The sequence below is a fragment of the Corvus moneduloides genome, chromosome 1, assembly GCF_009650955.1.
Source record: "Corvus moneduloides isolate bCorMon1 chromosome 1, bCorMon1.pri, whole genome shotgun sequence".
Taxonomy (NCBI): Eukaryota; Metazoa; Chordata; class Aves; order Passeriformes; family Corvidae; genus Corvus; species Corvus moneduloides.
In genome coordinates this window covers 129534031-129558315 of record NC_045476.1, presented here as the reverse complement: position 1 = coordinate 129558315, position 24285 = coordinate 129534031, and the positions used below count along the sequence as shown (strand labels likewise).

Genomic DNA, 24285 nt, shown 5'->3' with positions numbered 1-24285 from the left:
TCTATTGTACCATCAGATGTAATCTGAACTCAAAACTTTTGTTTGTTGAAGTAGACATTAGTGTTATTTTTTACTTGGATATTGGTCCAGGCTATAATGATTGACAGACTTTTTAATGACACATTTATGATCACTCTTTATGCTGAATAGACAAGGCTTAGCAAAACCAGCTGTTTTTAGACTAAATCCAGTGTAATTTTAAGTTATGTTTGCAACCTACATATTGATTTGCTCTGCATTACATTTGCACTGTTTTTTTCAGGGTATCTAAAGTTACTGTTAATTTCTACAGAAATAAAGAAAAAGAGGATACCAGAACTTTCTTGGGGTCATTTTATTAGCTTACAAATCAACTTCTTGATCAAGGTACAAAGCAAGCACAGAGCAAGCAAAGTGAACCTCAAATATCAGATCTTTCAGACTCATTGTTGGCGAAGTAGTTGAAATCGTGGGGGAGAAGTAAGAAAAGCATGTTCCTTCCTCCTTTGAAGACTCTTTATTCTCCATATTTGTGAGTCCCAATGCATAATATTTTCTTGACAATCCATACAACTAATTGTGGGTTTTATTTGCCTTCAAACCTACTGGCTTCTGATTAGTGGAAGTAGTTCAGAGTTAACTCCTGTCAAGATTTTCTCAGTAACCTAGGGAATTGGGTGAGTCTAGTCTTTGCTGGGCTCCTTCCTAATCATTGCAGGCAGTGTCACAGCAGAGGGACTGCTTCACCGTTAGACGTGCCTGATAAAGATACAGGTATACAGACAAACTGCATCTGGGTGAGTTTGCTGATGGTGGTTGTCGTGGTTTGAAAGACAGGCGTCTGCTAAGGAAGGCAGGAGTCTCCCTTGGAATGGCAGATGCGACCCCCCTTACCTCCGAGTTATTATAAATTTGAAATCAAGGGGCTTTTAGGCGAAGATATGGGAAATAGGAATAACAGTTTTTTACTATTATATATCTATATGTGTATAACCAGTCAAACAAACAACAATAACAATGGCAGTAACAGCAAACAATCCCAAACCCAGTCCCAGCCTTCTCGGCTGTCGGGCCCTTTCCCCTCGGGTGCAGTTCCGCTCGCAGCCGGCAGGGGCGCTGGCGGCTCCCGGTGAGCAGGGCAGGTGCGATGGTTCCCCCGCGGCTGCAGGGGGCGCTCCGGAGCGAGCTCGGGGAGCACGCGGCACCGGTGCCCTGGGATCCCGGGAAGGGATGGGACAAAGGCTTCACAAACCCCTGGGCAGCCGATCCCGGGCTCTCGGGAACAGCAGGCTGGAGCGGCAGGCTGGAACGGCAGGGACGAGCACAAATCCCGGGTGGCAGATGAGATGTATCCAAACGGGGAACCCCCCGGAGGTCTGGGCAGGCAGAGCGAGCAGAGCTACAACGCAGCGAAGGCTCGAAGCAGCGGCGGGGGCAGGGTGGCCATGGCCCAGCTCCCAGCAGGGCAGGGAAGGCGGGCTTGGGATCCCAGGGTTTCTCTGGCAGAAGGAAAAGCAGCCAAAGAGAGCAGCCTCCCTCTCCGTCCAAACACCGGAGACCGACTGACCGCACACCCAGGTGAAACAAAAGAGTAGCCTAGTGCACCCCACCCGCAATGGCTAGGTCTTTGTTTTTCTGAAGTACCCAGCAATTTGTCCCCCTAGCAACACGTATGGGGAAAATTCCTTTAACAGAAAAAAAAAAAAAACCCAAACCAGGAGAGCTCCTAAAACCCCAACAGTGGTTCTCTGTTTTGATACATAATCTCACCTTCCAGGCCACTTTGTCCCTGCAGGCACAGCAGATACAGAAAAAACAAGTATTTGCTTGGGAGAATGTTTCCTAGGACTTTTTTTTCAGAAAGAAAAACTTATGTATGTCTTACTTTGGCAAGTGTTTCTTTGGCATGTATCTATCTAAAAGTATACTATACATTCTATAAAGTTCTATATTAATATATTAATGGCACTACCAAATTAGCGCTTTTACTATACAAAACTTTTAAGTTTCTCTAGGGGAGAAACTTCACCACGTGGAACAGTGAGAAGAAACATGCCAGAAAGATAGCAAGCGAGTTAAGCAGAAAAAAGTATTTTGCTATAAGCTGATAATAGCTTTCCCATTTGGTGTCATTTACCCTAGCTAGGAAGGCCTGCAGCAGGAATGCACTATCATTTAATTATTTTTCAGGTTTAAGTGGGCTTTATGGAATAAGATCGTGCCTCAAGCTTCTCAGCTGAGGTAATTTTGTTTATAATGGGAAGGAAAAAAGGATCATATGTGTCTAAGTCATTTAGCATTGCTTCTTCTGAGATGCAGTGAGCATTTTATACTTCCCATTGAATTTCAGAGCTTCATCTTTTTGTAGCACTATGGGCAGAAACTCCACTTAGGCAGTAGCCAGGAGACTGATGATTTAGTAGGTCATATCTTCTGTTCTGTACTAATAAATGTCAGTGATGTCATAGTCTGCCATGACAGAGGTCAGTGCCATCAAATCTCTGAAATCCATGCAGCTTTGGTAAGGAAGGTAACTGTTTTGTTCTTCCAGTATGATGTCATCTTACCTGGGAAGCCTGGCGAAATGATTTTTTTGTTGTTGTAACTTGTCCTAATTTCCTAATTAATTGTCTAGGCTAATGAAAAGGTATCAAAAAGTCATAATGAGAGTCTTTTTTTCTGCACTGACTGCCAGTATAGGCTGAAGAAATAAACCCAAACTGGCTCCATCTGCAAGTAGCCTCAAACTTCAGTGACCAGAGCTTTATTTTGGCCCATGGTAGAGCTGAGATCGGATAAAAATACAGATACAACTTTGCTTTTTCACATGTTTCAAGTTGCTAGGGCTTGGAATTCAGTCTTTTCTTACTTACGTTTCAAGTAGAAAATGTGGTTTGAAGAATGCTTCTGAGTCAGGTATCAAACGTATTAAATAAAACAGTAAGTAGGTCACAGGAGGAAGAAAATTGAATGTAGTTTATTGGGAAAAATAGAGGTAGTGTGGATTACATGAGCTAGAGGAGCTTTATAATGATGAAACTACGATTCAATCCCATACGTGCAGATACTACATGAATCTGAGCAGACAAAACTACTGTTCTCATTTATTATACCCTTCGGGTTTTGTACCATGGAAACTGTATGTGCAGTCCTTTTCATTTACTACTATAAATGAAACTTAATGTGCAATTGAATAAAGGAGCAGTGTAAAGAAAGCAAATGTATATATTTCTTAAAATAGGCTGATCTAATCTGAATTAAATAATTAATTAATTACATGTATTTTGTAGCCTTTGGGGTTTTTTTGTTTTGTCCCTATGTACGGCCCTTTCCTAAATGTAGAATATTCCCGTTTGCCTTTTCACATCTACCAGCTGTCGTATGCCTTTCTCAGTGAGTTCCTGTGAAGGACAGAGACAGGATAATAATGATTGTCAGAGTATCAGTAAAAGAAACTCCTGAGGGGCTCGTGGTTGCAGGATAAGCCCACTGAGGTGCTTTGCCAAGGATCTGGATTGGAGTTTCTGTGCTACCTGAAGATTGGTTGACAGAGATCAGAAGAGGAAGGGGAGGCAGTGGACTGTGTGTGGGGGGCGCTTGGTGGGCACTGTAAATGTCAGAGGGTTCAGCAGCCCACGGGCTGGAGATCCTGCAGTGCCACTGACCTTGAGCAAGGCGCTCCCCTCTCGTCCTTTCTTAGGCCGTCCTGAAGAGCTCAAAATAGAAAAGATTGGCATAGCTCCATGCAGTAATGAGCAGTGCTAACTGGTGCCTCGAGGACCTGCTCTAAATCAAATTTAAATAACTAATATTCATATCAAACTGGTTCTGAGCCCCTCCGCTCTTGATGGGATATTAGGGGCTATTCAACGATGTAGCCACCACCCAGGTGCTTAAGGCGTGTCCTGAGAGTTGAATGAGGTTGTTTAAATGGTGTGTGAGTAGATAATGAAGTGGCAAAATACTATTCTAGAGATTAAGTGATTAGCTCCATGCAGGATATATTTGAAGTAGTTGTGTGTCACTTTGCTAGTTTCCATTCTGATAAACAAACCAGAAATTCTGGCTCACATCTCGGCTCTGCTTTGTACTGCACAACAGTGGAATCCGCTCCTGAGAACCTTGGTGTGGAACCAGCCTTCTCCAAAGCTGCAGGCTTGGGTAGTGCTGTCCAGACTGGGAGCACTAGCAGAAGGAGGTCTTGTAGCTAATATCTGCCTTACCCTTACAAGGGACTTTTCTGATGGGCTGCAAAAGGACAGGGCTGTAGACTGGGATGATTTATTCCCCTGATTGTATTCATTGCATTGCCTTGGGCTGGGTGTGCAGAAACAGGGATAAAAGAAACTATATTCAATGTTGAAAAAAGGAGGTGAAGTCAGAATTATTTGCATTTTTATTGAAATTCTGTTTACAGTGCTTTAAAAGTTGTGCTTAGAGAAATATTTATGAATACTTGTATTACCTGCAGATTTTTCATGTGCTTTTCCCTTACCATATATCAAGCAGTGGTCCAGCACATGAGTGAAAGAAAAATGAATACTGACCAGAGAAAAAATACTGTCAAAGATCATAAAAGGAAGAAAATTGCCAGTAGACTAGCAAACCAGTCCAGCAAGGCAAGTTTCAGTTTACTCTTAGTTATATTAGGTTATTGGGAAAAAAAACCCCAAAAACCGAGGATGTTTAAGATTTGAATTACTGCACAGAAATAGAAACATGTTTGCAGCCATGCTAAAAAATTGTTTTACTTCTAGGAGTGTGATCAATAGAGGTTTATTAGTTTAGATGACAGAATGAGGGAAATTGCAAGTTCCTGTAGGTTTGTTTCTGATGCATGTGTGCAAAAACATGCAATGTCTTTTGAAGATGTCTTTCCTAAAAATCAAATCTGACAGGTTTAATAATGGCCTTGAAATGAAAGCCTAGGCCTATGGCTAGCCACGCAAAAGGAGTTTGACATAGAAATGTTTTAAAAGCATGATTGATTATGTAGTATAAAGGATCCCTAAAGTTTTTAGCATTCTTGCTTTTTACTACAATTACCTTTTTATTATATGTTTTTAAATTCAGAAGTGTAGTGTAGATGCTGTCACACAGGATTTGACGGTGATCATGGGAGGAAATCGGGGAAAGCCTAACTCTGAATATGTGTTTTTATTTCCAAGATTCTTACTATATAGCAACTTTCCCTTGTATGCCAGACAATTGCTGTTTATAAACCATGAAGAGTTTCAACTCTCAAGTGCTCCAGGTGGCGTGTATTAGTGCGGCATGCAGAAATAAACTCACTATTTCATGCCAAAATTCACAGTAATCAGCAAAGCTGTTCTCTGTAGAACCCTCCACACGGGTGTAAGGGAACTTATGCTTTTTCCAAGACACTACATTTTATTTACTTATCAGTAGAAATGCCATTTCAAAATACTAATTAGTTTTGAAACGAGTAATGACCTTTAGCCTGAGTGCTTAGATGAGATGTAAGTATGAGTCAGCAGAAGTACAGCTCTAGATATAAACACCAGAGAAAAATGTTCATTAGCTCTGCAGTTCTTTGCCAAATTAATTCTTTAAATTCTTATTAGGACTGAAAATTCTAAAGCAGACATTTCCCTGAAGCTCAGTTTTACCAGGAGGGGCTAAACTTTACCAGGTATTATGATGTCTGGACCAGACTCTTTAAAATAATGGATTTAGCAAAGATCTTGAGTTCAGCTCTTGGCCAAGAGCTACCAGTTCATTTCTACAAAGAGCACTCAGTTCATCATCCTAATAAAATTATCTTTCTCTCTGTGATAATACCTTATTTTCTCTCACATTTTCAACCCAGGTGAGCAGCTGCCTCTAAGTAACTCAGTTTCCAGCAGGACCAATCCTCCTTTCTGCTTCCTGAGTCCTTTCTCACAGCAGCATCAGCATGGTCATAACTGTTTGCTCCTGTTGCTTCTATTGCGAACAGCACCCTTTTTTTTTTTTTTAAAGCTGTAGGTGGTAAAAACCATTAAAATTCAAATATATGAGTGCTTCTTAATATGGTTTATTCATTAGTTATTTCCACCAAATTTTGTATTTAACATTTAATATGTTTCTTCATAGAGGTAGCAGAAGAGCATTTGACTACATTAAAATTATAAACCCAGTACTCATCATGAATTCAGTGTAAATTTTGACAGCTGGCATAAGCTAAGACTGGATGCAGTCAGACAACTTAAGTGCTAATTTGCAGCTTGATGAGTTTTGACATGACAAGTGAAATTCTGTTTGCTTTTATAAAGATAACCTACTGGAGTCAGTGGAGAAAGTGATACAGATTTTTGTCTTGACAACTTTCAACTTCAATACAATTCTCACTCAGTTGTTCTTGTTCAACATGTATTTCTAATGGGTGCTCTTGTCATTGAATTCAACTGGCTTTGATTCAAGCACTATTCCATTTCTGTACTGAGTGAAAAGCAAATGAAAAAATCTGAACTATAGAAGATTAGATATAACACTTAAAAAAAAATTGATCTTGGGTAAAAAAAAGCCCCAAGGAAAAGAAGATGTGTTTAAAATCACAGCATCTAATCTGAAAAAAATTAAGTGCTGAATAGGTTGATGATAATTTGACATCACTTCAGGACTAAATTAGAAGTATGTAAGTGTTTAATTTAACTACAGTGCTGAATTTCATGGGGGTTTGGTATTTGATTTGAGAATAACTGCAACATCTATGAATACTTTTTCAGTTTAAGTTAATGACATATTCTCATTTTTAATTGATTGCTTTATCCCTTCTGAGAATATTGAGTGGTATGTAATGTATGTTGAGATTCCTTGATATCATTGATGTAATTTTTCATTATGCTTTGTCTGCATCATTGTAAATGCTTTTAAATCATGTAGAAAAATGTTTAACTAAAAATATTTTGGTTCCCCTTTCAAATTAGAGTATTATTACCCCAGCTTTCTAAGCATGGTCCTTGAAGCAGAGAGTAACAGGGGGAGTATATGATCTTTTTTCCTCTTCTGGAGTGCAAAACTCAGTACTGTCAGTTCAGTGGTGTGGTATGTGTTACCTCACAGAAAATCTCAAAATAAGATATCAGAATAGCTCCAAAATCAGTACATCTTTCTGCTGTTTTTCTTCCTGTTATGGTGTTACTATGTAAGCCCTGTTTCTTCTGATAGTTTTTTAATACACACCTCAGTTGTGTTTGTGCCAAGTGGGAACGTGGCCCTGAGCGAGGCGGTGAGATGGGGTCAGAGCAGAGAGCAGGGGCTGCAATCCCAAGTATGCACTCTCCCTTCTGCCTAGCAAACATACCAGCTGCTAGCAAGCCATTATTGCCAGTCTGTCTCAAAGAAATCAATTGGTTCTGTTTCAGTTTGCTTTTGTTTCTCGCTCATTCTTTATAACATTCGTTTGTCATTTTTGTCATTTTATAGAGCTTCCAAGAGCAGCTGTCAGGATCTTAAGCAACATGACATTCCTTTTTGTGAGTTTGTCATACACAGCTGAGAGTGCCATTGTCACAGCTTTTATTACCTTCATTCCCAAGTTCATCGAGTCACAGTTTGGCATCCCAGCTTCCAATGCCAGCATCTACACTGGTAAGGCATTGCCACATAGTGTTACCTTGCAATGGTTGGCTTTGGCTAATGGCATGAGTCAATGTAGGAGTGAACCAAAAATGTGTTTGTTCGAACAGGTGATTGGATCCAGCTTTCTGCATTTGGTTAGATATTCAGACTATTTTTTGATGTTTGTTACACATATTTTGTAAAATGTGAACCCATTTATATTGTTAAAGGGCTGGATTTTTTTTTGCATAAGCCTAGCCAGACGTTTTCTCATTTGTTGATGGTCTCCAAGGGGGAAAAAAACCAACAAAAACAATCTAGAAAAAACACAGACATTACTGCAATTTGTGTGCTTTAAAAGATCTCTTAAAACTGTTATTTTCTGTGAATTTTAATTCCTCTTTGATCTTTAAAATATCTTTATCTTTTTTTCCCTCAGTGACAAGTTGGCTATCTGTCCCATCCTTCAGTTATCTCTCTCCTCCAGGGTCCTGGTTTTTCCTTATTTACTTAGTAACATTGAGACAGCAATCTAGTCTAGGCACAACTCCCCAAATTCTCTCCTACCTGTCATTTCAGGAGATCCCTATTCAGTAGGTGTGGTGCTTCCGCTGCTGTGCCAGTGTACAGCCACATCCAACTTTTAATAGCACTACAGACCACAAAATTTTAAGCTTTACACTGCTCTGTGACTGGGAGAGATGGGAACTTTGCTACTGAAAGAGGCCAGAATATTGTGCAAAACTGGGGCCTGTGTTGTGCAGATGAGTTTCCTCCTCTTCTAGCTGCACCAAAGACATTTGTCTTTATAAACATCTTTTTAAATTCTCCATAGTGCTTTTCATATAGAAGGGCTGCTAATTGCTAGGCAGGTTAGTTCTTTGCTCCCTCATACTTCCAGGTACTGTGCCCAAGGAGTGATGGACTGGAGTGAGTTGTGGGGACACAGGTGAAGTATGGGGTGAAGCTACACAGGGACATCCGTCAAAAAAAAGACAAAAAGTGGCAGAAGGAAGAAGGAAGGCACACAAGCCTCACATGGGAAGAATTTGTCGCTTGCAGTAGCTGGAAGAAATGCAAGGAATTTCTGGAGTGTGGAGGGGAAAAGTCAGAGAAGCACCATGTGGTACTTTCTATTTGAGAGTTTCTGGGGTGAGATTTTCTTTAGGGCATGAAATCCCTGTGTTCTGCATATAAGGAGGAAACACTGACTCACGGGACCGTGATGCTCTCTGAAGCTTAGGGTAGCTACACACACAGGAGTTCTGCTGTAATGAGTGTTGATGGGATGGCTACACCATAGCTTGCTTCATTCTCAGGATAAACCAGAAACATTCTTGTCAGAAAAAGCACTCAACAGCCAGTACATTAAAAGAGCTAAAACTGGAAAACTGGTGTGAGCTTGCCCAGAGTGTGAAGATCTTAACATCTGTTGTTTCCGCTGTTATAAATTACTTGATAAAGACTATATAATGAACCAGAAGAAGATGAAATGTATCAGGCTGGATGTGTAACATAGACAAGTGGGCACTGCTTCTACAATCCCAACTCTTAAACTTCGCATTGAAGTCAACAGTTGTTAATTTTATAAATATTTTTTGTGGGAAGGATGGGAAAGGGAAACTTGGAAATTCTGTATTAGATTGCTACTGGCTAATACAGTAAAAGACATGACAAGTTCACAGATTTTCTGATTAGTAAAAGGAGAATTTACACGTTACTTACATTGTACATCTGTGCTTAATACATACATTGCTAGCTGAGTACATATACTTCCTGAATCTCTTCAGATAAAGATTTTACTGGTAATTTTTTGTCTCCTAAGCAGCAATTTTTTAATTAAGTCGCAATTTCTTTCTGTTTTAAAAAGGCGCTGGCATTAATCATCATCAAAAAACACTGTGTGCCCAACTTCATGTCTTGAACTTGTGCAGCTTCTACATTTAGTTTCTGCTCTTGGGAGAAAGACTGGTTTTGATTCTGTGAAGACTTATTGTTCAGAATCTTCGCCATGTAATGACATTTTATTCTATAATGTCATTGGTGGTTAATTAACTTGTCACCTATTTTTCCCTCTTATTCTTGCTTCCACAATCTCAACATTTTGATAAATATAATGTCCCTTTCACCTTCAGACATATTAGCAGAGAATGAGTATGCTTTGCAGTAATGTTAAAGGTATTTGCAAGTGATAGTCTTACTGGCTTCTTTAAAAGACCAGCATCTTTAACAATTTAGATTATAAAGTTTAGCTTCTCAGTAGATGCAGCTGCCAAAAGTAGTTCAAATTCCATGTTACTGTGGAATGCGGTTTTATTGGCAAAGCCCTTATTTAAAGACCTTCTCACATGTCAGTGAGAAGCAAAAAACAAGGGAAGAAAAGTGCAAGACATTTGCTGACTTGCCACCACCTCAGGACCTGACAAGTGAGGACAACCTGGTGATGTGTTGCTGAACTTTATAACTGCAGCAGCAGAGCCACAGAAATTTCATAGGCACATCTTTTGTGTCTTAAACGTACCCTAATTCTATTGTCTTAGTTTCTTTAATTGTGTTTGATCAGTTTGCACTCCACATAACTGTGCTGAGATGGAGTGCTGAGGTAGGAATTGTGGAATCACAGAATCATTAAGGTTGGAAAGGATCTCCAAGGCCATCAAGTCCAACCTTGGACCAAACACCACCATGTCAATAAACCATAGCACCAAGTGCCACTTCTGGCCATTTCTTGAGCACCTCCGTGGATGGTGACTCCAACACCTCCCTGGGCAGCCTGTTCCAATGCTTAACCACCCTTTCAGTGAAGAAGTTCTTTCTGATGTCCAGCCTGAACCTCCCCTGGCCCAGCTTGAGGCCATTTCCTCTTGTCCTGATGCTAGTTGCCTATGAAAGTGCTATTCAGCTTAAGTATGTGGAAGGCAGAAATTGCAGCCAGGCTCGTGTGCACTCGCAGCTGGGCAGGGTTCTGGGGTCCTGCCTGGGGTTAGTGCTTGCATTTCACTGGAATTAATCATGAGAGTGGGAAGAGGAACATTTGTGTCCAAACCTGGATTTTTTCAAATTTTCACTAGTTAAACTGGACCTATATGTAGCCCTTCTCCCCATTCTAAAATAAATACAAAACAATGTTTCTGCTTGTAAGTACAATAGTTCTCTTATAGTGCTTTGGCTGCTGCTGATATGATAAGGAGGCTTTTATAAATTCTTTGACAACACTCCAGAGGTTTGAAAAGCCTGACTCAGTTTGCTAGCAGAGAATCAGACAATGGTGACCTTAGTGCAGCATTTGCAGTCATCTAATTACAGAATGAAACCAATATTTATGTTTTATACCATTTCTGTAGGTCCTGTTTTAATGCTGTTTGAATTTCTTCCTGGTAGGTGTGATTATTGTCCCAAGTGCTGGTGTTGGTATTGTCCTAGGTGGCTACATTATAAAAAAGCTGAAACTCGGTGCAAGAGAGTCTGCAAAGTTGGCTATGATCTGCAGTGGTGTCTCTCTGCTGTGCTTTTCAACACTCTTCATTGTTGGATGTGAAAGCATTAATCTAGGGGGAATAAATATACCCTACACAACTGGGTAAGTATCTTGGATGATTATCTCTGGCAAAACCAGCTTTTTCCAGTAAACCTGATCTAGAAATGTAAAAAATGCTGATAGCTGGTGTACTAAGGAAGCCACATATTCATATGAGAATTTAGTGAGTATTGTGATGTAAACATGTGCTGTGAGTGTGTGGCCCTTGTTTTTTACATCTGGTTTATAATGCAGTTTATGTAGTAACTCACCTTTTTGAGGGGTGAGAAAATGCATTAGAGTGGCCTTCAGTGATGCAGAAAAATAAGAATAGTGTCCTCTGTAGATTACTTAGAATTTACTTAGTGTTTCAAAATGTTTTCTGCTCATAAAAATTGTGAGAAAACTAAGTGGATTATGAAGATTATTTCTGAATGGGTTTATTAATTACCACCTTAATAGTGTCTTAGGTTTACAGTCCCTATTTGAGAGGAATCACTTGGGCATGTGCTGTCAACCTTAGTGGTGTGCACTGCTTCTGAACTCCATAGTAGTTGTGTAAATGTCCTCCAGCGCTTGCTGGATCATCATCAAGACAGCAACTGGACCATATTCCCTAAAGTTACATAGAGAGTGGAGAGAACTGCAATGAGGTAGAAGGTGTGGATATAGGAAGGACTTGGGAGTGAGGAATTTAGGCTTGGCATTAAGAAATGCATGGAAGGGCATAAAAAAAAAGAAAAAGGAGGGAAAGCAGTGTGGTAAAACTTGAGACATTTTCAGTGGAAAGGGATTCCATAGAAGCCTGATCATGAGCTTTTATTTTCTTTCTTACTTTGTACATGAGATTTTCCTCAAAATTGCCTTCTTCATGTAGGTTAAACACAGGAACAGAGTAAGTGTTTGGAGAGTGTGAACCTGTCTGAAGGAATGTTATTTCCCTTTGCTTTTACATCAGAGCCATGTCTGCCTTTTAATTATGACCAGGTGCTGGGTATCAGATCCATTTGTATATTTGCTTTTAGGGCTCAGCTCTGGACTCTTAATATTTTGAAGAGACTAAAGAGTGTGGAGCAGGAAAAGAGATGATGAAATGGAGGAAAAATACAGTGGGGCAGAGGGATAGCAAGTGAAAAACAAAGAGGTAAAATGGGAAGCAAGGAAGGAAGAAAATAGGCACTATTTACACAGAGAATGTTTTGCATTGCTTGTTGCTGGGTGTTACTACACTGGTGTCAAACCTTAATGCTAGCACAAAGAAAACCAGCAGCTCAAAGTCAAGAGCTGATGAAAAGCTGTTGCTCCTTTGTATTCCTAAGACCTAGAGTTAAAGCTTGCTACTGAGCGGCTGTCAGTAGAAGGAAGTTGCATGGTGATACAGCCTCATCTGAGTTTAGTGGGCTGAAGGAGAGAAGAGGGATGGGAAGGGGGTGGAATGCTTTGATTGTCCACCTGCTGTTAATGTTTATGACAGCCTGTAGGTGTAGATGAAGAAATGAGAGTTAATAGGAATGAAAACATAAATTTCAGATAGGAATTAGTCGATCTGTGTGGCAAGTCAGAATATCCCTGCCTGACTGATGAGATACCTGTACCTTTCTGTTTGGGGAAAAGTCCCATTTGGTTTAAATCTATTTCTAAGCTGAAGACAAGGCATACTATTGCCATGGAACATATAGCCTTCATGTTGGAATTGTAAGATTATCTAATATTTTTTTAGTAAGTAATAGTGTTTGCAGTAAATACATAGCATGAATTGAAATAGGCATCAATTCACAGCTGTTGTGCAAGTCTGCAATAGCATTACTTCCTTACCACGTTCATCTTACTGTTCTTACTGAGAAAAGAAATGAGAAATAGTAATGGCGAAATTCTCACAAATTTTGATGTAAATAAGTTCTTTGAAATCAGTATAAAAATCATACTGGCTGTAATGTCATCAGAAATTGAGCATTATCAGCATGTTATAAAGCATGATTCAGCCAGATTTTTGTAATGCAGAAATTTATTTATTATCAAAATGATAATAAAAAGGCAGCACTACACATAAATTAATCTTGAATATCTGATGTGATAAACATTTTCTTAATCCTCATTTGATACCTTCAAATCACTTACTTAGTAGGCAATTCTTTAACTCAGCCATCAAAGAATGTTGTTGGTCATGGAATAAAAAAGCATGCTTTCATTTTGAGGTTTAATAAAACACATACTTCATTTTCTGCTTTGAATGTAGTGCAGCATATGGACATCAAGGGCAGTTCAATGGGCAAGATTGGATAGGCAGAGCAGTATAGCTGCCTGGTTTGGGATAAATGTATTGCATGATGCTCTAATTGCCATTAACATGGCAGTGCCAGGCCTGATACCTGAACTACCTGCACTGGCAGCAACCCAGAGATCTCAGCTGCAGTGGGCAGTGTAGACATACCCTGCAGGATAATTTCTGGACAAATATATTCATTTCTACATTTACATGTAGATCTATGTGTACAATCTATGTGCATTTAAAAGTACAGTTTTTAGTTTGGTGAACTGAGCCGTAAACCACTACAAAGGAGAGGGATGACCTGGGTTTCAGTTAATATAGAAGTATGTGGATAGCAGTACTCAGAAAAGTAGGCAATGACATTTCATAATTCGGTATATTTCATAACTCAGTAGTTTTCTAACTGTTCTGGCTCTGAGGAAGTGGATGGGACCTGGAGGCATGCACAGATTAGAATATAGTAGAGAGGATTTTCTGCTGTTTTATGTTGGGCACAAGCAGTTTTCCTGGTGTTGGCATGTCATCAGCATTTCTGTTATCAGGAAGATCAAGGGCACCTTTGTGTTATACACTCAGCATTTTAGAACCTATTGTTCCATGCCCCTGCCTTGTTCTGAAGGCATGTTTGATATTTGAATTGCAGTGTAAGGAGCCTTATGTCAGACCACAATATGGCATCCCTTCTCTTGCACCGTAACAGCACCCAGGTGGGAAGCCCTGAACCAGTGAATTGTCTTCTTGTCCATATGGCTTTTAAATGTTTCTAAGGAGGGAAGCTCCATAGCCTCCCTGGGCAACCTGTGTCACCACTCAGTCACCTTCACAGTGAAAACTGTCTCCTGGTGTTTATAGGGAACCTCCTGTGTTTCAGTGTGTGCCCATTGCCTCTGTTCCTGGACACCACTGAAAAGAGCCTGGCTCCATCCTCTTTGCATCATCCCTTCAGGTGTTTATAGGCATTGATGAAATCCCCCTGAGCCTTTTCCAGGCTGAACAGTCTCAGCTCTCTCAGCTTTTCCTCAGAGGAGAGATGCTCCAGTCCTTTCATCATCTTAGTGGACTTGCACTGGTCTCTCTCTGGTATGTCCATGTCTCTCTTTTACTGGGGAGCCCAGAACTGAACCCAGCACTGCAGGTGTGGCCTCACCAGTACTGAACAAAAGGGAAATAGCAGATATCAGCTGCTTTGGTTTTTTTCAGACCTGTCTCTTGCATGTATTGTGGTATAAGGCAGCTAAACAGCCTCCGTGGTGAGCTTACTCATAGTGACAGATTCCTGGATTAGTTCAGTTCCATCTCTCACATTTCTGATATGTAATGAATTAAAGCAGACTCTTTTTGATTGCTTTGTGTTGTTTTGGTGCAATTAAAGTTTAGTTAAAGCATGCAATTGACTTACTGATGTATTTTACATTAAAAAATATTTATATTCTTCCTCTTGTACCACAGTTTGAGTTTCTATTATTCTTGTATCTATTTCAGTCCAATCAGCCAGTGGGATCCCTTAACTTGAAAGCAGTGACTAATTGGGTCAGAACAATAACAACAAAGAAGGAATCCAGCTAACACAGTGAGAGGGTCCCTTGTTTGACAGCTACACAAAAATTGCATCATTGCTGCAATTCCAGCTGCTTGCCAACAAGGAGACTGCAGATCTCTACCATCCAGAATATCCTGCAATACCAAACCAAAAGTATTGCTATCAAATTAAGATAATCCTTTTTATCATATAGCCCAATATTTAGCTTATAGAAATTATGTGGTGAGGTTATCTCCTTCCCTTTGTATTTCCTTGGTCCTGTAGGTTACTACAGTGATACAAATAAAACCATGTGCAAAATCAATTATTTGTTTAGATGTTACCAAAATATAGTCAGACTTTTTTATTTTAAACTGCATTTAATTTAAATTGTAGCCTTGTGGGAAGAGGGTCCACTTTTTTTCCCTCCAATATATGTTCATTGATTGCCAGTACAGTGATGTTTTCATCCAGGCCTAAGTATGTGAAATAACAGGTCACAGCTCTAAAAACTCCAGGCAGTAAGTCTCATATTTTCCCTTTTTTCCCTTTACTCCCATACCACAAACCTTCCCTGGACTAATAGTTGGAGAGGAAAACAGGATTTAGAAAAAAATGTTAGAGAGTAGAGTCCTTTTCATTGTTAGTCACATCTAATAAAGGTCTTCTCTTTATCAGCTTTACTAGCATTGTGTCATGGAGACACAGAACAGTCTCCCTGAGAAGTGAACAAATGCAATTTGTCAGATGAGGTTCTGGGTTTTGTCCCAGCACACGTTTAGCAAACTTGCAGTTAGTTGAATCTTATTAATGGAAGCAGCAGCAGCATTGTTTGTAGTTGAAAGAATAATTCAGGAAGTGCTGTCATTTGGGGCTGGTTTTTCTTTGTGTGCTCGTGCATGACTGGTGTCCTTGGCAGCTCAGGTGAAGCAGTTTTGCAAGTTGGCAGCATCTGCACCTGCTGAAACAAGCAGAGCAGCTCTTTCTCAGACATCCCATGTTTCTATAGCAGCTGCTACATTGAAACTAGGCTGCTTTTCCCACAGATCAGCTCATGAGCAGGACAAAGTAGCTGTGGTGCAATTTCCCTAAGAACCTGCTCTTAATGGCAGATGCAGGTAAATTTGTGATGTGCTGTGCTGTGATTCAGGGATAAATGCTCTGTTTTCCTTTGTGGAGAGTAGGCAGCCTTCCAGTGCCAGAAGGCAGGATTAGTAGAGTGCTTTGGTTCAGCTTACTTCCTGAAAAAGACATACCTTCAAGAAAAAATGATTCCTTCCTGAAAGAAGTGTTCAAGAAAACTGTTATGGTATATGCTATGTGGTTGATCCGATATGATGAAAATGGGGTTACATAGACACTTGTTAGTAGAGATTTCATGTCCCCAGCATCTGAAACTCCTTCATCCTTCATTTTTTTGCCACCACTGAAAGAGGAGTGAACAATGAGTAAACCGAGAAGGTAATGAAGAGGAAAGCATGAGCCTCTTACAACTGTCTGATAATGAACTTTTGGAAATGGAATTAATAGATGATTTTGTGTTTTACATGTTCTTGAAAGGATGAAAAAACACAAACCTCTCTGTGTGCAAGGTATTTGCTCTAAGTAACAAAAAGAAATTCCTCAAATAGGTGATATGCTGGGGGCAAAAGGTGGTGAAATCTGGAGAGACGGAGCTTGCAGTAACTTGTTACTAATTTGAGCATAGTTGCTTTGTGTAAACTTAAATCTTCTTCCAGGACAAAGAAAAAAATGCCCCTGAGATTAAATTATCACAGTGGTCTCAGTTCAGTTTCCAGTTTCATGCTTCTCATTTCTTGCACGCCTGATTTCTTTCACCTTTTTTTTAAAGCTGGTTTCCTAACCTCTGTGTCATGGTAATGTTCAGCAGTGCAGCTGCAGGGAGTTAGCTATGTAAGCAGAGCAAGACAGGGAATGGGTTCTCCTGCCTGTGGAACAACCCTACCCACCTGTTGCTGAGAAGCATTTTAGGTGGTGGAGGGATAAGAGGTCAGAAGAATGTGTCCTGCACGGTGGGAGAGGTTGGAGTGTGGAACCCGAGCTGTGCCTTTCCTGGCAGTCTGGGCTGTCCCTGGACCTGATCCTGTGCAATGTGGCAGAGCCCTGCTGTCAACAGGAACATGGGCACAAGGGCCTTCAGTCTCTTCTTATGCCAAGTATTCTGGCATCTGGGACATCCAGCTCAGCAGGCTGACTAGGATTTCATAAAACTCCACAAATGCTGCCTCTCCTGTTGGTGCGAAAAGCTTTCCTCACTGTGCTGCTGAAATCTGTATGTTCCTGAGGAATGTTTTGATGATTTGGTGTTTTTTCCATTGGAGAAAAAGTTCTGTTGAGAGACTACTGGAAAAGTCTGCCCTTTGCTATGTGATGTGTTGTTGCACACTGATTATTGAAATCCAGCAGGATATAATATGACAAATTTCAGGTGATAGCTGAGAAGGTGGCAGAACCACTACCAGTCCTGGATATTTAACTTCCTGCTCAAGCTGCAACTTGTTTCTAAAAGTGTACCTTGTTTGTTTATGGAGCAAGAAACAAAACACTCAGAAAGGCTTTGGTTAGCATCCAACTAGACCATAAAGTGTAAAGTAGCTCCAAGAGCTAAATTTGTGAACCTGATTTGTGTGATCAGTAGACAGTCAATAAATATTTGAAAGCTACTTAGTAATATTTAATTGTCTGCTAAAGTGCACAGCTGGGAAGACAAGCATATTCAGCAAAAGCAAATAGTGGTGTATAAATACAAGAAAACCAGTCAAGTGGAATGCTCTGAGCAGCAGTCGTGCTACTGAGTGTCACTAGCGACAGGAGGTGAGGTGGCACACAGCAGGGGTGACAGTCTCTGTGTGCAGAATGGCTTCTGAGCCTCGCCTCTGGTCTCATCAGGGGTAGAAGATGGGAGCAGAAGAACATCCCTTGTGGTCCCTGGGGTAGCTGAGATGCAGTAAGTCTGCTGGTAGTTGTTTATCTTCACACTGGCCCTGCCTGCGCATCACAGATATGAAGACAAGCCAACAGCAGCCCTCGTGAGGCTCTGCAGCCATGGCAGTCTGTGAGATGTGTACAGGATCTTGAGGATGCAGCCACAAACCCAATCCACATTCCGTTCTGTTCCTGCCTGGCTGAGGAGGTGCTGAAATTCCCTGGATATCTACTGATCTGCTTAGAGCAGAGGTACTTGAGGTAGTTTTAAACAGCAGTGCCTATTGAGCAGTACTAAGAGCAGCGCAAACAAGGCAGAACAGTTAATTCAATATTACACTGTAGTGCCCGGTGTGGAGTGGTTGTGCATTCCAGTATAATTCTCAGACATTAATACAGTTTCCAATTCTCAAGGACTACTGAAGTGAAGTAAGCTATTGTTTGCATTTTGGCCGGAGCTCTCCAACACGAAGCATAGATTTGTATAGTTTTAGGGAGCCATGTAGGTACAGGTGTTTAAACTGCCTTGATTCAAGGTTGGGAAGGAAGCATTTGAAATATGTCCAAATCCATAAGGGATTTGGGCTTTGGCCACATTTTGGAGAATGGTCTAGGGAAGCAGAGTGGTGGTTCATTTACAGACATTTAGTAAAAGCACAGCGGTATTTCACATCTAGAGAGCTTCCTGTAGATTTCACATATTCATATAAGCATGAAGTTTTCTGAACAGTTGTTGGTATGTGGGAACAGATGCCTATTAGTTCGCATTAGTTCACAGAATCCTTACATTTTGTCACCGAGTCTTTCATTAGTAATCAACAAGAAATTGCTGCAGCTAAGAATAGACATATCAAATAGTGGTGTCTTACCTCACAGAGGAAAAAAGACCCAGGGGAAATACACCTATTACCTAGCCAAGTACAATACAAATATTAAACTTTGGTATTATTTTTTTTATCCTGTTTTTAGTTGATGGCAAGGATGACTTGAGTGTTCTTCTATATTAAGTCACATACATAACCTAGAGTTAATGCAGTCTTTGTCTAAGAATCAATTCTCAGTTCCAGAGTTAATGAGTAGGATGTTTGCTCCCTCTGTACAGGACGATATGGATATCTGTGCGTGCTCTACTAGCATGTTCTTTTTCCTTTCCTCAGTCCCACTCTTGCCATGGCCCACAGGAATCTGACTGGAAGCTGTAATGTTAACTGTGGATGTAAGATTCATGAGTATGAGCCTGTCTGTGGATCAGATGGAATAACCTATTTTAATCCTTGCCTAGCTGGCTGCATCAGTGGTGGAAACCACAGCACAGGGGTAAGTGCTTCACCCACCATCCACACACAACCCCTGAGTAGCCCCTCGTGACCGCTGCAGATCGAAGATTTCTCTGTTCCTAGCTAAAGAATCCCTCTTGTAAGCTCTCTACAGCTGACTCGTTCATCTCTGAGCCTTTCCATGTTTTGAAAGGCTGGCAATGCTTTTATTGCATGGTCCCAACCCACTTCCTTTAGTTTTGTACCAATTTGAGGTGCAAATTCATTTGTACTAAGTGAATCCTCCAGCTGAGTGAGTGCAAAATGCCATGAGATAGGGATGGCTGGTGTTTCCAGACCCCGAAGACCTTGGTGGCAGTGGCCTGCATGCCTGCTGTTCCTTCAGGGCTTGGAGGGGGTACCTTGAGTCAGTGTCATCTAATTCAGCTTTCTGCCAACACGCCAACATGTCAAACTGTCTTTCTCCGAGTTCAGTCTTACCTTTCAGAGCAGTTTGGGGCTTTTTGTGACTCCCTCTCTGAATTGAAGGAAAAACTTAACTCTTCAGGTAGTTGGAAGTATTTTCAACTCCTGTTTAAATTTAGTTAGGACGTGTTTAAAGTCATTGGTGTTTGTGTCAGCCTCGTCATTTTGCCCAAGTAGGTCTTGCACCTGCACCAGTGCACTGATAGGTCTGTGGTTTGCCTGGCGAGGTGAAGACTGCCCGTGTATTCTGCTCTTGTAAAACAGTTTGACCAGTCCCATGGCCCTTTTCTAAACCTCTTCCAGGCTAAATGAAAGTTGTCATGAAACTCAAGAACTGAAAGGATTTTAATAATCCACTTTCTTTCTTGGAAATACTTGTTACAGCCCAGCATTCCAGTTACGCTGAACTGGAGAAGGACATCCTGCTGGTAAAACCAAACCATGGAAATTTGGCAGTTTCCAGGACTGGGCACAGGAAGACAGTTGAAAAGTAGAATCTGCCTTGAGTATCAACAGAGCATTATGGTCATATTAGTTTCATTAAAAAAATGAACTCTTTAATTCTTCTGTTATGGAACTGTCCTTTAAAAAGGGATAGTTAAGAAAGACAAGAAGTAATGTGAACATTGATTTTCTTAGGGCTTGATTGTGCTTCCCAGAAAGCTTACTTATAAAGTATCAGCCTCCTGATTTGCAGTCCTGAGCTAGCCTGTGAAGCAGAAGGATGTTAGGTCCAGCACTGTGCTTTCTCAGGTCACCTGGATAGTGGTCTGAAAAAGCATATTCATACATAGATGCCACTGAGAACAGATTAGTTTCCTTTAAATGTTTTTTTTTTTCCTTTTTAGATTATCCTGCTGGGTTTTAGTAGAAAATTGTTTTGACCAATTGGAAAAGCCTGCAGTGTGAGCCTGTGGTTAAATTTCAGTGTCTATATAATCTGTGTTTTCCTGAATTGACACATAGGCTTGATCTTTGTTGCATTTCACTTAATATCTAACTGGCACTATTAATTTATTTAGTAGGCAAATACTCTGGGAATATGTGGTCTTCACTACAGATTTTGAAACATACTTTTGCATCTTATGATTTAAGAAAAGATGTTTTGTGGCCTGAAGTTTTAACTCAGTAGCTAATGGTGAACAGAATAGGGCTGACATTGCTTGGAAAAGGCTTTTTTTTTTAAATTAAATAATCCTTTTGTAGGGTACTTCTAAAAACAATAAATGTAGGTTAATGCCACTGTGTAACACACAAAATGTTGCTAAAGTATAATATTTGGATTTAAGTTTATGACATAGAGTGTTTTCAAAATTAACCATTTAGGAGTTCAGACTAAGAGGAAAGGACACCAGTGGACAGTTCATACCTGTTTTATATATATAATATATATTTATACATATATCTATTCCTATACTCTTAACATTTCTGCCATGATATGTCTGTCTCTAATACACAGACTTGGTTTCACTGGTGATGAACCAAGATTGTGTAGTAAAGAGGACTAATTTCTGTAGAACTCCTATTTGACATTTTCATTTGGAAGCAGTAAGGAGTTTAGGGTGAGGTACTGCAGAAAGAAATCAGATACTCATGATATTAGAGTGGAGTGCTGCCTTGGGAAACCAGAATCTGTCATTGGCTTTGTTTCTAAGCGACGCTGGACAAGTTACTTAAACAAAACTTCTCCAGTTGGTCGTAAGTCTTGTATTCTTCATGTTCTGGACGATGAACATGAGCAATAAGAAGTGCCACTTGTAGATGCACTGCCTAAATCTGTATTTGAAGGCATGAAAAGTTACCTTTAGAATATATTTAGCTGGGTATAATGGAAAATGTTCTGAAAAAAAGGAATCCAGTTGTCTCAAATTAGTCACCTGTGTTTGTGAAATTTTTGATCTGTTTCAGTTACTTCACTCCTGAGATAACAACATCAAATAAATAGAGATAGCAGCATCAATACCTCATAAATTTTGAAGATAAACGACTCCTTTTTGAAAGAGTTAAACTATAATAGTGAGTGCTGTAGAAAAATCCAAATGAACTGTGAGTCATTCCATCTTTGTAGTGGAATATTTTTAGTGTGAGGAAAAAAATACCTGAAGTCACATTTTTAAATGGGAGGTAAAATACTGGATAAACAGATACATTATTAAGATGTTCAGCTAAGTCCCATAGGGAAAAAAGTATGAGGCTACATGATGGCATGGATGCATATAAAGGTATACATTAAAATTGACAAAACAGCCACGTTTTGGATACGTCCTGATGTCTTAAGTGCTGAAATTTACAATCTTGAGATGATTTTGTAGCGTCTGTGCATGTGTGGTCTAAGGTTTGATGAGTGCAGAAATTGAAACAAGAAACTTCTTCCTATAACGTCACATATGTCCCTGATCTTCTTCTGTAGCACTGGAATATTCTGATCTGCTACACACCCCTTTGCTATTTGATCAGATGAAAACAGAAGTAGCATAAATGTGAAAGATGGCTATTTCTGATCTAGTTCTTCCTCACCTTGCTCAGATCAGAGTCCCCTTTGCCTGTGAAATGCTACTTCTTTATTCAGTCCTTCATCTTAATTTCATTCTCTTTGTTCATTCAGGAATCTCTCATGTCCTCCAGTCTCACTGTTTTAGTCTCTGCGTTCCCTTTATTCTCTGTTTCAGCTCCTGTCCAGAACCACACCCATATCCAGGTGGAAGGTCTTGAGCTTCAAGCATGAAGTGCAGCTTGTTGCTCTTTGACCAGATCTGGGTAGCCTTCCATTAACATGGCAGAAGACATTGCCTGAATATGAAAGTCAGCAGTTGCTAAGTTTCAGAATATGGCATTGTCACTGCTGCCTGAAGAGCGTTTCCTCACATTTTTTGTAGTACAGTAGAAACAATATTTTTCTCTAGCCTACCTGTTAGAAGTGATTGAATTGTTTTGTCAATATTTCCCAAATATATTCCAGATTTTTTTTTAAACTCAGACTAAATAAAGCAATGGAAAGGCAACCTCATCATAGAGAGTCCTGGCCAGCTTTAAAATTACTTGGAGACGTAACTTCGCTTGTGCTTGGGGTAATGATGCTGAAGGCAGAAGATTCTCAACTGAGAAGTACCACAGGACTGTTGTACGATGTCTCTATGCAATGTCTTCCTTACACATATTTTTTATGTGGAAATGTTCTTTTTTGCTCTCCCAGGTCAGAAATTACACAGAATGTGCCTGTGTGCAGAGTCGCCAGGTGATCACTCCGCCGACAGTGGGCCAGCGCAGTCAGCTCCGGCTGGTGATTGTCAAAACCTACCTGAATGAGAACGGCTACGCGGTGTCTGGGAAGTGTGATCGAACCTGCAACACACTCATCCCATTCCTCGTATTTCTCTTCATTGTAACCCTTATAACAGCATGTGCCCAGCCATCAGCAGTCATAGTGACACTCAGGTGAGAGCTCACTTGAGTTCTGTAAGTATTTTTGCCGTGCCTGCTATCACCAGCGCCTGTCAAGCTTGTGTGTCATAAAAAGTGAATAGAATGGGGCTGACAGGGATTGGGTGAAGCTTGTTTGTATTTAGAATATGTGATATGATAATCCACTTTAGGAAACATGAAGTGCACAGTGAATTCCAGGTGCTATAAAGAGAAAACAAGCAAAACATCATGGAAGAAAATGATTACTCCTGAAAAATTTTCAACCTTCTTAGAGCGATGGTTTTGGATTTTCAAATGCAAATAAAAAAGTTAGCACTTAAAATTATCCTTTTCTCATTCTTAAAATGCTGATTCCTGCCACATGCCTGGTTTTGAGTCTTCCTTTTTTATCTTCACAAGAATTTTGAACTTGTACTGTAGTAGTGGTGTTATTGCCACTACTCTAAGGATAGAGAACACACTGCCTTTGTAGGAAAAAGGCAGTGGTATTTATTTGTCAATTTGAAAAAAAGCATTCATTTTTGGATTTGCTTTTCCCATCTCTGCCATCTAGGTTGATAAACATAATCATTCCCTGTAACATCTTTGTCCATTTAAAATACAGCTCCTGTAAGTGAAGTTCTGCTGATTTTTAAGGAAAAGTGAGCTGAAAAAATATAATATGGTTATATTATATAAATATAATATAAATATAATATAAACTGCTAAAATCTGTATTTGTATAATCTATGTTGCTGCTGTTTAAAGAGAAGGAGGAATTAGAGGAAAATTATACAATTATTTGCTAGAATCTACAAAGCATACGCATAAGCACTGGTTCTGCTGGTAACAGGAGGACAAAGAATGGTTTAAAGATGTCTATTTGGTTTGGGATCTGAAGATGAAGAGCTCAGAGTTCAGGAAGTAAGTTCTTTTCAAATGAAGACGAGATGGAAGATAGAAAAAATAGAATAAAATAGTTCAGTTGGACCTACAGTGAGCGCAGACTTGTAGAAGCTGAAGGGACTTGAAGGGACATTAAAAATTACCTGGTTCCAACTTGCTGTTGTGGACAGGGACACCTTTCCTAGACCAGGTTGCTCAGAGCTCTATCCAGCCTGACCTTGAACACTTCCAGGGATGGGGCATCCACCACTTTCTCTGGGCAATCTGTTCCAGTGCCTCATTCCCCTCACAGTGAAGAATTTTCTTCTAATATCTAATCTAAACCTACTCTCTTTCAGTTTGAAGCCATTGCCCCTTGTCCTGTCCCTACATGCTCTGGTAAATACTCTCTCTAATCATCCAGTCCAACTGCCTGACCACTGCAGGACTGAGCACAAATGAA

At 40.2% G+C, this 24285-nt stretch overlaps 1 protein-coding gene across 1 annotated transcript in view; it reads left to right on the top strand.

Annotated features, from left to right (window-relative positions):
* SLCO5A1 (solute carrier organic anion transporter family member 5A1) overlaps positions 1–24285 on the top strand; it is a 75709-nt gene that overhangs the window by 41106 nt on the left and 10318 nt on the right. Inside the window, exons 4-7 of the mRNA XM_032127311.1 lie at positions 7408–7572; positions 10924–11122; positions 18951–19110; positions 22729–22970. Of these exons, the coding sequence (XP_031983202.1) occupies positions 7408–7572; positions 10924–11122; positions 18951–19110; positions 22729–22970 (766 nt within the window). The remainder of the gene's footprint in view (positions 1–7407; positions 7573–10923; positions 11123–18950; positions 19111–22728; positions 22971–24285) is intronic.